Source organism: Macrobrachium nipponense, chromosome 6, assembly GCF_015104395.2.
Source record: "Macrobrachium nipponense isolate FS-2020 chromosome 6, ASM1510439v2, whole genome shotgun sequence".
In the NCBI taxonomy this organism is placed as follows: Eukaryota; Metazoa; Arthropoda; class Malacostraca; order Decapoda; family Palaemonidae; genus Macrobrachium; species Macrobrachium nipponense.
Window position 1 is genome coordinate 123,184,730 of NC_061108.1, and position 16,022 is coordinate 123,200,751.

The 16,022-nt window shown below is 36.0% G+C and overlaps 1 protein-coding gene across 4 annotated transcripts in view; it reads right to left on the bottom strand.

Moving 5' to 3' along the window:
* The window catches only part of LOC135216099 (secretory carrier-associated membrane protein 1-like), an 81,681-nt gene that overhangs the window by 36,814 nt on the left and 28,845 nt on the right, over positions 1 to 16,022 (bottom strand). For 3 of the 4 annotated variants that reach the window (XM_064251131.1, XM_064251132.1, XM_064251133.1), the window contains exons 2-4: positions 15,530 to 15,625; positions 13,170 to 13,322; positions 6,063 to 6,144 (exon numbers count right to left, since the gene is read on the bottom strand). In XM_064251131.1, coding sequence (XP_064107201.1) covers positions 6,063 to 6,144; positions 13,170 to 13,322; positions 15,530 to 15,625 — 331 coding nt within the window. Of the gene's footprint in view, positions 1 to 6,062; positions 6,145 to 13,169; positions 13,323 to 14,196; positions 14,298 to 15,529; positions 15,626 to 16,022 lie in introns of those variants that run through there. The other variant, XM_064251134.1, reaches the window with a different exon arrangement.

Genomic DNA, 16,022 nt, shown 5'->3' on the forward strand with positions numbered 1-16,022 from the left:
CTTCTAGTAGGCGCATCTTGTTCAGAATACTCCTGGCGCGCGGGAGGCGCCTGGCGCCTGGGAGGAGTATAAGCTTCGGAATACTCCTGGCGCCTGGGAGGAGTATTAATTCCAGAGTACTCCTGGCGCCTGGGAGGAGTATAAGCTTCGGAATACTCCTGGCGCCTGGGAGGAGTATTAAGTTCAGAATACTCCTGGCGCCTGGGAGGAGTATCTAGGCCCGATGACTCCTGGCGCCTGGTAGGCGCCTTAGAATGCGCCTGATGTTTAGTAGGAGTATTGATCCCGGTAGGCGCTTTCCGTCTCACACGCGCTCCACTCCTAACAGGATCTTCCTCTTCCGCTAACTCTTGGCGCTTGATTGAAGATCTTGAATGTTGCACTGGCTCTTCGCGCCTACTCGGAGCCTGGCTCCTGGTTGGCGCCTTACTCTTGACAGGAGTAACTTCCTTTCTTACTTCACTCCTGTCTAACGCACTGCTCCCCCCAGAGATGGCCGCCTGAGCGACAAACTCCCCTGAAGGTGCGTCGTGCCCGACAGGAGATCGGTATTTAGATCTTTTAATAGGAAGCCTATCATCCTTCTTCCTAGTAGGCTCCTTATAAAGAGTTCCTACTAACGAGGCTAATTGCTCCTGCATATTCATTAGTATTCTCCTGGTTGAGGAGTCTTTCGAATCAGGAGAGGGAGATCTGGAAGGCGCTCTAGGATCCCTTCCAGACTCATAGTCTGAATGTATCCTCGCCTTCTTTATTACCGAAGGCGCTCCTTCTTCAGAGAAGCGCTCGGGACTCGAATTGAGTTCATGCTCTTTCATATTTCTCTTCAGCGGACGGGAAAGTTTCGACTCCTTCCATCCTCTTCTCGGAGAAGGCGAACTAGATGAAGAAAAGCACTCTCGAAGGACGCTTTTCCTATAGCGGTCCTTGGCATTATATGATATGCTCGATTCTGCCGAAGGGACGCCTGATCGTTGGGGATTCTCCACAACCCCCGTACGGCTTTCGACATTCCTTCTCCTCCGGGCCAGGGAGCTTGGAAGAGGTCTAGGCCTGGGAGCGTCGCAGAGATTCGACCAGACGCCCCCTCCACTACACTGGGGACACTAACATCACTAGCGAAACCACATTCACTTTCCTTACCTTCCAATGCTGCGACTTTTTCTTGCATTTTCTGAAGGGAAGCTCTAATTTCCGCTATTTCCGAAGCAGAACTAGAGGGATTAGCAATTTGTGAACGGGCTGAAACAGAATTGTCATGATTATCAGCGGAAGAAGGTACAGAACTAGATAGTAAATCATGAGAAGCAGACATTTTGCGGGTTTTACAAGCCGCCTTCCTCACTCTATCTCTCTCTAACTTCTTCAAGTAAGAAGTTAGATTCTTCCACTCTTGTGCACTCAATTTCTCACACTCGTCACACGTATTATCAATCGAGCATTCAGCCATTCTACACCCACTACAAGTAGTGTGAGGATCTACCGAAGCTTTCGGAATCCTCACCTTACAGCCCTCATTCACACACACTCTGAAACTAACACTAGAGTCAGACATATTCAAGAATTCCAAAAACCAAGTCCAAAAAAACAGTCCACGATAGCGAATGCCAAACAACGATCCAAGTACGTCACCAAATATCAGCGAGAGATGATCAAAAGCTTGCGAAAAACGAATTCTAGTCAGGAGGAAGTAACAACAATGTTGATACCGCCGGCGACAGAGAGAATCTGATTAGAAAACGGGAATAGTTCCTAGTCCTGCCACCCAGAGCAGGGCGGTAGATCACCTGACCTACCTGTAGCGAGTGCCGCGAAATTTGAAATTCTGTCGGGAACGACGGAGTCTATAGCTATGTATATATCTGACAGGTAAGTTGAATGTATGAAATTTCTTTTTTTTAATTTTTTTTTTACACCTTGTGCACTTGTCTGACACTGATCGGCGAGTGCGGCTTTGCTTAAAACTGTTAGGTCAGTGGGATTTGGGGTATTTTTAACTCGGGTTTACAACGGCCATAGTGCCAGGCAAGTGCCATCAACATACAAGCCCTACTGGTAGTGTCACTTGTACATGTTTCCTGATGGTGACGGTAGGAAGTAAGTCTCTTGCATAACACTCCAGGATGGTTAAATTGCAATGTGTAGTGCCTCAAACATTCTCAAGCCTTGGTTGTTCCATGGTTTGTTTTGAAGTGCTTCATGATGTGACCTTAAAAGTGGGTCAATATCTGCTTTGAAATCATACCAACATAGTTCTGAAGCCATCATTGGATAGGGTATTGGTACTAAATACACAGTTCAGAGGGAAAGGGTTGTTTCTCATCAGGAAGTTTTTTTTTCTTCTTACAATAAATGACAGGATTTACAGTCTGATCCAGGTTGGAGGCAGATACACTTCTTCCAACTATACCCCTTAGGGTGTATCCATTATCATGACATTTGAAGTTCATGTGTACACTATATAATGTACTACTTCGGATGTCATTTCCCATTATGAGGGTAAGACTGAATGCCATTTTTACTTCCCCTTGTTAATATCACCATTTGAATAATCACATTAACCAAGACTAGTGTGGATACCATACTTGTGTAAGAAGGCGCAATTTGGAGGCAATACAAAATGAACAATGGCACCATTCCATCTAGAAAAACCTCATTTTCACTGTCAATATCATTGGCAATGCAACCAAAAAACTCCACCAGAGGAATGTTGAGAAGTATTTCTAATTTTTCCATCAGCCATGGCAGGGGTGGTGATATTGGGAACATTATGTTGAGAGAGAGAAAGGAAAAAATGCTGCCAAATATACGTGCAAAGAAAACTTAGTTCTACATAAATCATACTAAAACAAAGAGCAGTCTACAACCCAAAAATTATGTAGTAGCACCAGGAAATTGCAGTTGACAAACAGATATGTAAAGCATCCCTCCATATTATATATCCTATAAACATTACCTCATTACATCCATGAGGTAAATCCATTTACAGCACTGACACTTAAAAAATAATGCCGAAACAAGAATACAATACCAACAAAACCAGGATACTTGACCTACTTATGCTCTCTAAGGTTACTGCTAGTGGAGCAGAGAGATCCTTTCTATTAAACGAAATCTTGACAGTTTTCCTAGCAAGGGTTTCATCCTTCCCTCCTATTTGTGGATCAACAACATGCTTAACACTCTCTTTATGGAAAATTTCTTTCTTTCCCTGATCCTCAACGATTCTTGTTTCTCGATACACATGAAGTCGATCGGCAACATTTCTGCCATTACTTTCAGTGTTATATTTCTGATGGACCCGTGTCACAATGCTTTGGGTTTCGTGGTATACACGGCCTCCTCTTGAACTGCTGACACCCATCTCATAACTATGTCATCTGAATGTTTTAATTACCTCACGTAGTTAAGTCAAACATTCTAACATCTGTACTATTTACAAATATGATAAGTATTCATTATGAATTTAGCAATTCCTTCACAGACGATAAAGCAGTGCCATTTTCAAAATGAATTGCATGAAAACCATTGAGGATAACTTCTTTAATTTTTCTTGAAATGCTGTTGTTAACTTTATGTGAACCTCTTAAAATTTCATTGTAATCACTTAATAAGAAGTATAAGAGGTGTCAAAAGAATCTACACTTGATATGTAAGTCACAATTCACTCGTCAAAATAAAAATCACGTAAGACAAACTAAGTTATGAAATGCAGAGCCATCACATACACACTAGAAAATTAATGCACTGGCTCATGAACTCTCACATTTCACAATTATTTCAGCACCAAGTCAACCACTTAAAAGAATCTTTATATGATTAAAAACAAAAGGAGACCGTGTCCAACTCTAAACAAAAAGGTAGTAATATCCTTTCCCAATAACTGGTCTGAGAAAATGAAGTAAAGCCTGCTAAACATACAGAAACACCTGTGCCACACACATGTTATGCACAAGTGCTCTGGTAACATTCATTCCTTCTCTCTTAAAAATGGGAACTAGATTTATTTCATCATCACTTTAGTCTCAGGTGCCTAACAAAATTTTGAAGAATAAAACTGGATCAAAATGTTTCTCTCTTCTACACAAAGCACCTCATTATATACATGACCATGCAAGACTTTAAGTCAGTTATTTCATAATTTACTGACCACTCCTTTGTTCATTTCAACCACTTCATGTATATTTTGATTCAATATAAAAGATATTTTTGCTTAAAAAATTTGATATGCTTCACATGCACATAAATTACCAAAAAAGAAACCGGATTTCATGTGCATCCTTATGCTCCATCACAAATTAATTTTTAAAATCAACTTGGTTCTTGTGTCACAAACAGTCAACAGAGCTTCCAACAACAATCTGAATCACTATCTGCACATCTGTGAAAGTTCACTGCACACTCCAAATGGTTACCAAGATGCTACTTCACTTTTGTGATAATTGTTCTTTCTTTTAAGATGTTTCTTTGCTTCCATTTGCCTTGTTTGTGTTTTTAGCTTAAAAATCAAAGAAATGAGTTACAAGTGAGAGAAGAGGTTAGATTCCTAAGAATTCTAACAAATACAGAACTGCCTATTTTGTTGGTTCAGACAGGTGAGCAAAGAGTATTTTGTTAAAATAACAAAATGTTACTTTCCCAGGACAGTAATTAACAGCAACAGGAACCTCACCTAATGCCAAATAGGTATAGGATAAATTTAATATACAATCATTAATAATGATTATACTCCTCATTTAAAGGACTAAAGCTACTGCAAGTCCTGGTGTTATGCTTGACATGACAAACTTCCCAGGTTTAATTTTGCTTTTAATTCTATATGTATAGTAATGAAAGCAAAGAATATTCAATTCTTACTGCATAAAAGTTGCCAAATTGTCCCAATTTTTGCTGCCGTGATCCTTGGATACTTAACTTCAACTTATTACCAGATTATTCACAATCAAATTAATATCAGTAAAACTTTGAAACTTTGTTTTGCTTCTTTTTTCAGTTCTCATTCCCAAAAATCCTTAGGCACACTCTTATGCAAGGTCTACAATCGACGCTGGTGAAGTGAAGTATGGATTAAATACTACATACCTTCCTAAATATCTATATCTTCAAATGCACCTTAATTTGCAAAACACAACCAGCACTTCTTGTAATACAACCCTTAGTTACAATCAATTCATTTCCATTATCAAACAATCTGTTCTATAACCAAATCCTATACAAGACAATAACCTATGTCACCAAATCCTATAAAAGACAAAAATCAATTTCAAAAGTTAATTAGATGGTTTTAAACAGAAAAGACTCTCTTACAGTGAAAAACTAGATTTAGTAAAATCAATTTAACCCCCAAAATCAAAGCTAATATACACTAGGGCATACACCCATGACAAGGCAAAATTTAAGGATGGCCAATTTAAAAGGAAAACTAAAAAAAAAAAAAAAAAAACTCAACAATGGAAAGAGGAAGATATGTATATTCACATGATATAGGAAAAAACAATTCTAAAATAATTTCTGTAACTTCCACGGGAAGTTATAAGCGAATAATTCCCCCACCTTGTGACTTCTTTTCCCTATGACAGCCGTAAAAAATACGCACATTTTACAAAGTTATAAGTGTTCTTACTAATACCTTTTCTATTTTGTCAAACTGAAATTACAGCTCAAACAATTATCATAAAAGATAAGAAATAAAACTGGTAACAAAATCCTTAGCATATTTATTGTAAAATATTCACGACGCATTCTTGGATGAGGATTTGTGACGACATTACCCCTTACCACATCGAGCAAGACTCACTCACACTCTTATAGGGTGATCTGAAGAGTTGCCAATAGTGATGTATGGAACTAGGAACATTTTTCCTGCAAAATTCGTTCAAATTGTATGATGCCAAATCTTGATCATATTGCACGATACCCGTCCACTGCCTCAAAGCTATAAGTGATCGTATATGATACCTGGGCTGTGGAGGTTAATACATGGCATCTGTGAAATCAAAGACAAATCCTTCTTCATATAAATCTATCAATAAAGTGACAAACTTTTAAAAGGATATTCTTACCTCCCGCAGTGCCAGCACTTCTCAATTCCTCCTCTTTTCGTGCCAATTCCTGGGCTTTCTTTTCAAGTTCTTCTTGTCGCCTCTGAAAACAAAAAACAAAAATGGCTTATTACTACACTGTATGCGATAATCTTGCGGAAGATTGTGATGTGGAAAAACAAGAGCCATGAGAAGAGAATGACCTACCCTGCAAAGGGAAAACCTGATAGATGATGATGAGCATGTTGTTAAATATTCTATAAATAAAAACAAAAATCTGAGAAGTTGAAAAACTGATGCAATGACACTTAGAAAACTGATGGAAAGGAACTTGGAACTTTGCATGCAATAGTATTCCATATTTTTTAAAATTAAGCATCTAAATTCTATTTCATTATGATTATTATTTACTATACTATAAAGTAGTTTGAGACCACCTAGTCCTATTTCCAGACCTAAGTAAGGGTCACTCGAAGAATTCAATCTTAAAAGTAAATATAATACACCAAAGAGACCTCAGCTGGGGTTGCAAGGAGTCTGCAAAGAACTGTTAATATAACCTAAAGTGTGCACATAAGGCACACTGTAGCCAATCACCCCAAAAAGGAAGGAAAACCTGTTGAAGACAAGATGCTCTTACTTCTATACATCATTATGACAAAGTTTAACAAGACCACAGAGTCATATTCTTGACTCTCAGAGGGGTTACTTTAAGGCTTTGCTCTTGTAAATGAGATGTGAAAACTGAAGCAAGGCAAACTTTAAGAAGCTAAACAGGTAAGAAATAAGAAAATGAAGGGGACTGATAGCAACACAACTGGAATGAAGGGATACAGCAATGAACGCTAAGTACAAGCAACTGTAAATGGTACCCATATTGGGACCAGAGGGTAGTTAATTCATCCCAAAATATAAATAACTGTAAGATGGTTGAGAGACACTACATCCAAACTGACTAGCAGCTCCTAACCTCAAGACCATCATTCATCATCAGCTCATGTTAATAACACCAGTAGTAGTAAAATGAACGTGACAGAGAAAAAATCCATATCAAAGCACCTCCACAAAATCATCAAAACCACAGGGTATCTAGGAAATATTAGCGGTTTGAGATTTTTGGAAGATTACAATAATTCAATTGCGTCAAAGCACACTTGGATCAATTACAGCCATAGCAATGTTTTTCTTTTCTTACTTGTCAATTTATTTTTCTTGCTATAAACCTGGTTTTGGTGTACTTTATATATACCTATATATAAATGGAATATGAAAAAATACACTAAGAGAATCTTTCCTGAAGCTGAATTTCAGTGGTAGGAATAAATTATGTTATCAGTAACCTCAAAACATTAATATCTTATAATCCCATCATTATTAACACAGGAGAGACTACAATGGCCAGTAAAAATAGAGAAACTGGTACTGGCCAATTACCATTGTAACTATTGTACTACTACATATCATAAAGTCTGACTGACAACTGCTGACATACCTTCAGTGTTAATCAATTCACTTACTATACAAGTTGACAATACTACTCAGTCACAATTTACGGCTAACACTGCTTGCCCAAAAATGAAGTAAAATCAAATAAGTTTGCTATAAGGGGGAAGAGATCAAAGGGACCGAATGAAAGTAATGGAAGTTAATGAAAAAAAATACACTAAGTTGCAATTCAAAACAAAAACACACAAAGCTTCTAAAACCCTAGTCTCAGCTATGTCCTTGCCAAAGTAGCAGTTGACAATATTCTAAACATTTTCGTCTTCCAATTCAGCAGGTGGGTACTACTTACAGAATGTAGTGTGATACACACTACTGGCTGTACTCAAGGTTTTTGGAAATGAGCCTTTAGCCCAGGTGGGTACTACTTACAGAATGTAGTGTGATACACACTACTGGCTGTACTCAAGGTTTTTGGCAATGAGCCTTTAGCCCAAAGTTGAATTGCTCTCTGCATTTCACTTTTCATACTGTTCCCTCAGATCTCTTCCCCCCAAGCTGTTCAACTTCAACTTAACCCATTTTATTTAAGAGGAAATACTTCAGGCAGACCCTTTAAGACTTCAAATGGAAATTACTTATCTCAATAAACTGTTATAAAAAAAAAAAATTATATTCAGTTCAGCACCCATTGTAAACACATTTATAGCTGTCAATGCAATTCGTGTATGCATAAATAATCAATAGGATGCCTACTAAATAACATGCCCATGAATACATATTCACTGCTCAGGAGTAATGAAAGTAAACTTCTATCTTCAAATGCATAATATGAAATATGAAAAATAAAACCACTTGCATACACATGATGAACTGAAAAATGCACAAAAGGTCCCAACTGGCAATAAAAAAAAAATTCAACAAAATGACTACAAAATGAATGCTATACACAAAAACTCTACACAGAAGATCTGAAACAAAAATACCTACACCAAAGCTGGCAAAAACCATGATACAAATGGGCCTCACAATAAGCATATGCCAATAAAGAGGGGATGCACTGGATTGCAGACATTATAAATAATTATCAAAGATTAAGCTAGCAGTGAGAATAAAGGGAATGGTGTTGGAGAAAAAGCAATGAAAATGGTTAAAATCAATCATTTTCTGTTTGGCTTCATGACAGACCAAGAACTGATGCAACTAAAAGAAAAGTGCAATGACAAAAAGAGCTGGGCATTTGAAGCACAGGGAAAGTATGAAAAGTATAGACAAAGAACAATTGAATAAGTCAAAGGACCTTACTACCATATAGTGTGCCGGTAACCCCTTTAAAAAGTAAAACTTTAAGCATTCAATCCACTTTTTTTTAATCAAATTTCAAGCAAAATTCAACTGTAATGAAAACCTACAGTGAAATTTTATTTTCTAACAGTATTTCCAAGTGGGTGAGGTTCTGCTTAGTTCATCATACTGGCAAGCCTTGATGAAAATTAGCTGACTCGACTGATACTTTAGAAGTACTGTCAGACCACATGCAAGGTATTGTTATACTTTGGCCAAGTGCTGGGACCTGTGAGGTCATTCAGTACTGAAATGAAAATTGACAGTGAAGTAGGTTTTGAAGGTGTAAGAGGATGAAAACTTCACATTTTCACTATAAAACAATGGTTAAAAGAGGATGAAAAGTAAGATGGAAGAAAGAGGATATGAACAGAGGTAAAACTCTCTCTGATGTATGTTACAAATATGGAAGGATGCTGAAAAAGTAATGAATGAATCAGGTTACTTTTGTTCTACATAAACACAGTATGTGTCATAAAACCTACAAAAAAAATCATCATAAATACATAAAAATTCCCTCAGGCTACTTCGAAGACCAATTTCTTAAAACTCGACACAACCGCTTTTTATTCAAATTAACATTTGCCAAACAATATACATATGGAAAACACACCATCACAATAAATATGAGGCCAAACACACAATTGCAATAAACAAAGACAAACACACCCACTACGACTATTATAGTCCAACAACAAGCATGCATAGCAAGAAAGCACAAGCATTTAAAATCTCAGCCTAATACATTGCTAAAGAGAGGCTGACAATACTTTAGCAAAGCTTTATCGAACTTCCACAGCAGACTGGCCTTATCTGCCACTTGCCATTAAAATTACATAAAAAGCAAGGTTCATGCACAAGGAGGAGAATGGTTTCTCACCTTTAATTCCTTGACACCAAAAGGGAAAAAATTGTCATTAATAAAATTTTTACTTGTTAGAAGCAATAAAGCAAGTTGATACAAAATTCAAAACATTATCAAGATTGTCATTTGTCTGGCTTTCCTAGTTCCAGCGTACTTTACACTCATCAATTAGTGACCCTGCAGACATCAAATGTTTCAGAAACTGTTGGTTAACCCTTTGGGAAATTTTGGGGTTAAAACAATCCCTTCAGTCATACTGCTAATACGCACATAAATTCTCTTCTATCTCTTGTTGTAGATATCTATTTTAATGTTAGTCTTAGTTTCAGTCTCATTTTAATTGAAGCATCTTTCAAAATAAAAAATAACAAAATGATTTTCATCAGTGAGAATAATACCCATGAGGTTAACCACAAACATATTTTTCTATAGAGAGAGAGAGACTTTCACTGAATTCAAGGGTATATTCAATCAATTGCTGCTGCTTCTCTTTATAGCTTCCTATTATATTAATTGTAGGAAACGCACGGCAACCAATACTGAAAACAGATAACCAATTGGCCTACGTGAAAAGGTTAAAACATCTTGTTATGATATTCATGATTATCGTCAATACCCAAAAAACTTTAATATTTTGATAAATTTTAAGTAGTATATTGTTTTAACAATAGAACTGATATATAAAAATAGATATGGTGGTAATGATAACGCAATATACAAAAGTTGAATGGAATCTTAATAAACAAATGTCTGTTAAAAGTGAGACAGTAATACAACTGATATATAATAATAGATACAGTGGTAATGATAATGCAATACCCAAAAGTTAAATGGAATCTTAATAAACAAAAGTCTGTTAAAATTGAGACAGTAATCTTATACATAGGGGCTTCATTTCTTAGGGATGTACCTATTCTATATTATGGATTTTGTGCGGTCCAGCAGTGGCCTGGTCCCAATGTTCCCAAATTTAAAAGGTTTGATTGTATAACACTTCAGCAGTTCTTGTTCTGTCCCTTTCAGCTTTTTTATACATCCAAAAAGATGTCTGCTGTAATTGCTGCATTATAACATGACAAATTTTTTAATCAATTTGTATTTTTCTTAACTAACAAACTTTCGGTCTTAACATTAGGATAAGTCTTCTAGCACCAGCTGGAAAACCGGTAAAATTATTTTTTTTTTAAATTGTGTATGCAAGGAAATATTGGCATCTGCAACAGTGATTATTTGTGAGTAATTGTCCCTCCAATCATTAAATGTTTTACTGTGGGTAGAGGTTGCAATGCCTGAAACTTTTTTTTTTTTTTGGGGGGGGGCTTAACTCAGTATCTACATAAAGTGCCATTAGTATGACTGATACTACCTAACTATCATTAAAGTATTTATAGTAATATAGTATGTAATTTTTTAATTTATCTTTACCTGTAAAAAGTACTGTATGCAAAAAGTGATGTTTTCTGCAGGATGAATTTCGATATGACTTTACAAAACCTATATTTTGAGACCCTGTGGTAAAAATAGAGTTTATGACAGAACGTTTTCTGTCATTGTGTGTGATATCACTGATATTATTTTATTCAAGGTATCACAAACTAAACACTAGCGACCATAAAAAGTATTTGTTAACTGGACTATAAAAACTCCATTTGAGAAAGTTCCATTGCCCTATTAATCAATACTACTGTGCAAGAAATACCAATAGTTTTCCAGCCTTTTAAATAAAATCATACCCCAAAATAAAAGTTATCCTCTCTAATTCCTATACACCTACTTTCTTCCTTTCAACCACATATTCAAATCACTGCATCTTTATGGTCATGAGAAAATTTTTCCATCTTGTCATGTGACCAAGCTGTCTGCTTGGCTTCCAAAGTGTCACAAGTTCATTAACACCAGGCAAAAGTACACAATATATATTCAAGCAGACCGAACATTACACCCCACCATGACATACATGTCAATCACACAAAACTGATTGGACCCTTTAAACACTAATTAATATTCCAAGCCACAAAAGCACATAGAGTGAACAACTGATACCAATAATTAACCGAAAACTAATCTTGATAATGGTGTTAAATCCTGAATCCCAACTTTTTTTTTTCCTCAAGAAAAAATTCTGAAGGACATGAAAGTCTGTGACAGTTGCTTACAGTGATACCACCATATTATGTTCAACACTTAAAGCTTGTCATCATTCCTCAGCAGCTGCTGGTTAACCACTGGAGTTCTAATATTCAATTTCTTGAGGTAAAAAAAAATTCTCTAGAAAATTAAGGTTGAAAAAAGAAAACAATTACAGTGTTACTCCTAGAGCCAACATCAAAATTAGAAAATCCTTTAGTAATATCTTGAGGATATTTCCTATCATCTTCAAGAACAGGTCATGTGTTAGAAGTGTCTTAGGCAGGTCATTCATGCTCAGACTTGTCCCAACACATGTCGAAAGGGGAGGAGCGTCGAAAGAAATGACAGAGCCACTGACGTTACAACCAAGTCTGTGTAAACTGCTCATTTGCTTCTTGGACATGCTAGTGATGGCCGAGGTACTCTCCAACAGTAAACCGAAAACTATTACTTAAAAGCAATGAGATTTCCCATGCATCTCTCATAAATGAATTCAAATGTCATCCAGGTGATTGGTATAATTATTTGAGGATGGGCATGGATAAATTTAGGGAACTGCTGGCATTAATATCACCTCATATAAAAAAAACCAGACGCAATATTATATTTAGCAATGGAGAGATCTTATGAGGAACTCAAGTTCAGAGTGGCGATATCTCCTCAGAGGCTTGGGAATATCATCCTGGAATGTACTTCAAATGTTTGTTTGTTTTCTTGGTGGTAGTTTCCAGTGTAGCATCTGGATATCTATCCTTTAGCTTGTTTACTAATATATTGTAAGCAATATTTTCCCGATTTCTGTCACAATACCACTTGAATTTCACATTTCATAAGCATGGGTGTGACTTACATAAAGCAACCAGTCCGTCCAAAACGACTTATCAACCCATACTTCTACCATAGTTAAAGAATTGTCTGAAGTCATGTATCACAGATGACACTATTGCTGAAATGATAAATACATGTCTGTCTTGAAGTAACCTCCATTTTCATGCACGGATATGTATTTCAACCATAGAACAACCGCATCTCACAGTGAATGGGCTACTTATACCTTATTTTAAACAGACCACACAATTCATCTGAAAGACAATCTGTACAAACTAAAAACAACCGCATTCACATACTGACACCCAATGCTCCACCCACTTTTCAACAAATCTTAAGACCAAAACTGAGCGTGAATGGGGGCCCTTAGAAAAATTAAAGCAGCAAAATGAGGGATCTCAAGCAATAGTTAATATAATGTTGAGTTAATTATCATTTCTCTCCAGGTTAAGTCGTTCAACATCAAGATTACAATAATCAAGTGGTTAACCATCAGAAAACTACAAATTATCACTGACCTGGAACTCTGCTGTTGTGACCTGCTGCTGTGCTGACGGTGTGTAAGATGGTGGATTGGCTGGGGTGGGGGTCACCACAGCAGGCTGTCCACCCGCACCAGCCGATACTGTAGGCTGAACATATGTGGGAGGAGTAACAGTATTCCCAACTCCCTAGTAAGAGAAATTTGTTTACAAAAAAATGCAAAAACTAAACATAATTCAAAGTATCATAAAACAAAATTCTTATACTGAATAAGCTACTTTAAGATTCACTGTTCTAATTTAATAGTGCACTAAACTACATTCATCTTTCAAAAAACTACAAACAGAAGCAACTGAATTCATCAGAAATTCAGATTCAAAACTCTACTAGAATCTTACAGGAAAACTGGCTATGGGATTATTATTAATACTAATACAACCAATATTATCATCACCACCATTATTATAGATAATCAACTCCAAACACTTAAATTAAAAGTTTTTGTTATTACAAAAGGGATAAAAACTGGTAAGACATGCTGACTGGCTAAGCGGAAAAGGTCAGAAAGAATTGAAAACAAATGAAGATGAAAACCAACACAGCAAAGGCCCTTGAATACCTACTACGCTTTGAAGTAAAAGGCACATAGTATACACAGTATATATCCCTTAAGCCAAACTACATTATGTGTAGTCTTGATAAAAAACTAACTAGTGAAATGATCTTATCACCAGACCTTTAGAAGCTACAATAAGTACATTTTTTAAAGCAAAATAACACAAGTCTCACTTCATTATGTGTTCAACTATTAAGCCTCCTGATTTATATGTTTTTGTTATATCTCTTTTAAAGTCTATTCTTTATTTTGCATTTGTTTGCTACACTTGGCTGCTTTCCATATAGAGGTCTACTATTTAATACTTGTATCATTCTTCTTTCTCAACTAGAGTTACAGAAGTAGTAGTATATAGTAGTAAATATACAATCAATACTTAATGTTCAAGCAAACTGACTGCATGAAAATTATAAAGTGGAATAAAGGAAAAATGGACATTTCCTGACCTGCATTTTCTTGCACTTTGTACCACATCCACCACAAAAGTTCCAGAAGAACTACAGTGTGAGTGTTCACACAGCTGGTTTATCACTCTTACAACTTTCCTAAGTTGCCCAATTTCCAATATTAAGTGCTCAGTATTATCCCATTACAGAGGCTTGCTATGGAATGCTACAATGTTAAATGGAGACTTGTGGTCTATTAGGATTGAGAAGGCTTGATATTTAAAATGCTGTTGATGATGACAGTATTCTGATGAAATATTCAATCAACTCCTCCAGATACCATAAAAAAAAACTTTGCAATTGCTACTTTCATTCAATCAATTCACTTTAAAGTATTATGTTTTGAACAAGACTAGACTGACATGATAATTCAAAAGTTTACAGAATCACAACAATACTCACATACTAGAGAAACTTCTGCAAAGAAAATTTGACCTGACATTTGCCTTCACTGGCAACAAATGTACTAAGTTTTCAAGTAACAGTCCTTAACAGTGTTATTCATCTCAATTAGAAAGGAGATGAAGATGTTTGTTTGGTGCAAGATATTCATCTAAAAATTATCTATAAAGATTTGTTTTATCAATTTAATACAAAATTCATAACTAAGGTCACCCAAAATCATTAAGACTGTATTTGCATAAATTAAGTATTCTTTCCTCTTCCCAGTCACAGTCTAGAGTTTAACAGTCCACAACAGTTATCTTATCTAACTTATGTTTACTTCCCACATTTATCAACTGCTGCACCCTTCTACACCAATGATTTATTATATCAAAAATAAAGTATGGTGATAGTTATTGTGACTTAAAACACATCATGACATCAAAGAATAATCTAATGAAAGCTTATACTGGTGAAGAACAAATTTAATTCTAATAAACTGCCATTGTTTACTCATCAAAACACTGCTAGCAGTTGTTGTTGTTCCCATCATTTTATTGTTGATGGGAGTTAACTTTAAGAGGAACCTTACAAGAATACTTTAGCCAGTACATTCACTACAAACATGTACACATCAAACAAACTAAATAAAATGGATCCCCCGTACCAGACCCCCCCACGAATAGCTATAATCCATATAGTTGGAACCCCTATAAAAAAAATACTAAAAAATGCTTAAAACTGCCTATTTTGTTAGTCAAAACTCACTAAAAATGTTTACGTATACCTAATTTTTAAAAAGTTTTATCACAAAAGTGCATTTTAAGATGAAACTGATCAGAAAACTCAGTAGTAATTTGTGGATATTTGTTATAGATAAATACCGATGAATACGGGAGGTTCACTGTATTACACGCTTAACAAAAGAATTGTGTGACTTTAAACTTACGACAGTACTATTTGTTGTTGGCTGGGCACTGAATGGGTCGTATTCTTCCAAGCCACTCTGGTTGGAGCTTTGAGTTGCTTGCTGGATTGAAGGTTCCTGAAAGAATTGATAAATATAACTCATCTTGCTTGGGATTTATGGAAATATTAAAGAATGGCAAAGTTACAATTTTAGATAGCTAACAAACTGCATTTGTACTTTTACAAATCCCATAGCACTCTCCCCAGATTTTTTCTATAATTTACATTTTCACTTTACCAATGTTTGCCTATTTCAAATGCTTATGTTATATGTGAGTATAGTTCATACATAGTCTGAATATTAAGGAGAGACTTCTGATAGGTAACTTCTGACTGCTAAACATTAGGAGACTTCTTACCTACACTGAAGAAAAGTTGCTAATCTGTAATGAAGGCTATTTCCAAAGAAATGTGTGTATGTAAAGATGGGCACAGCAATCAAAACATTAGAAATATAATCAAAGGCAATCGAT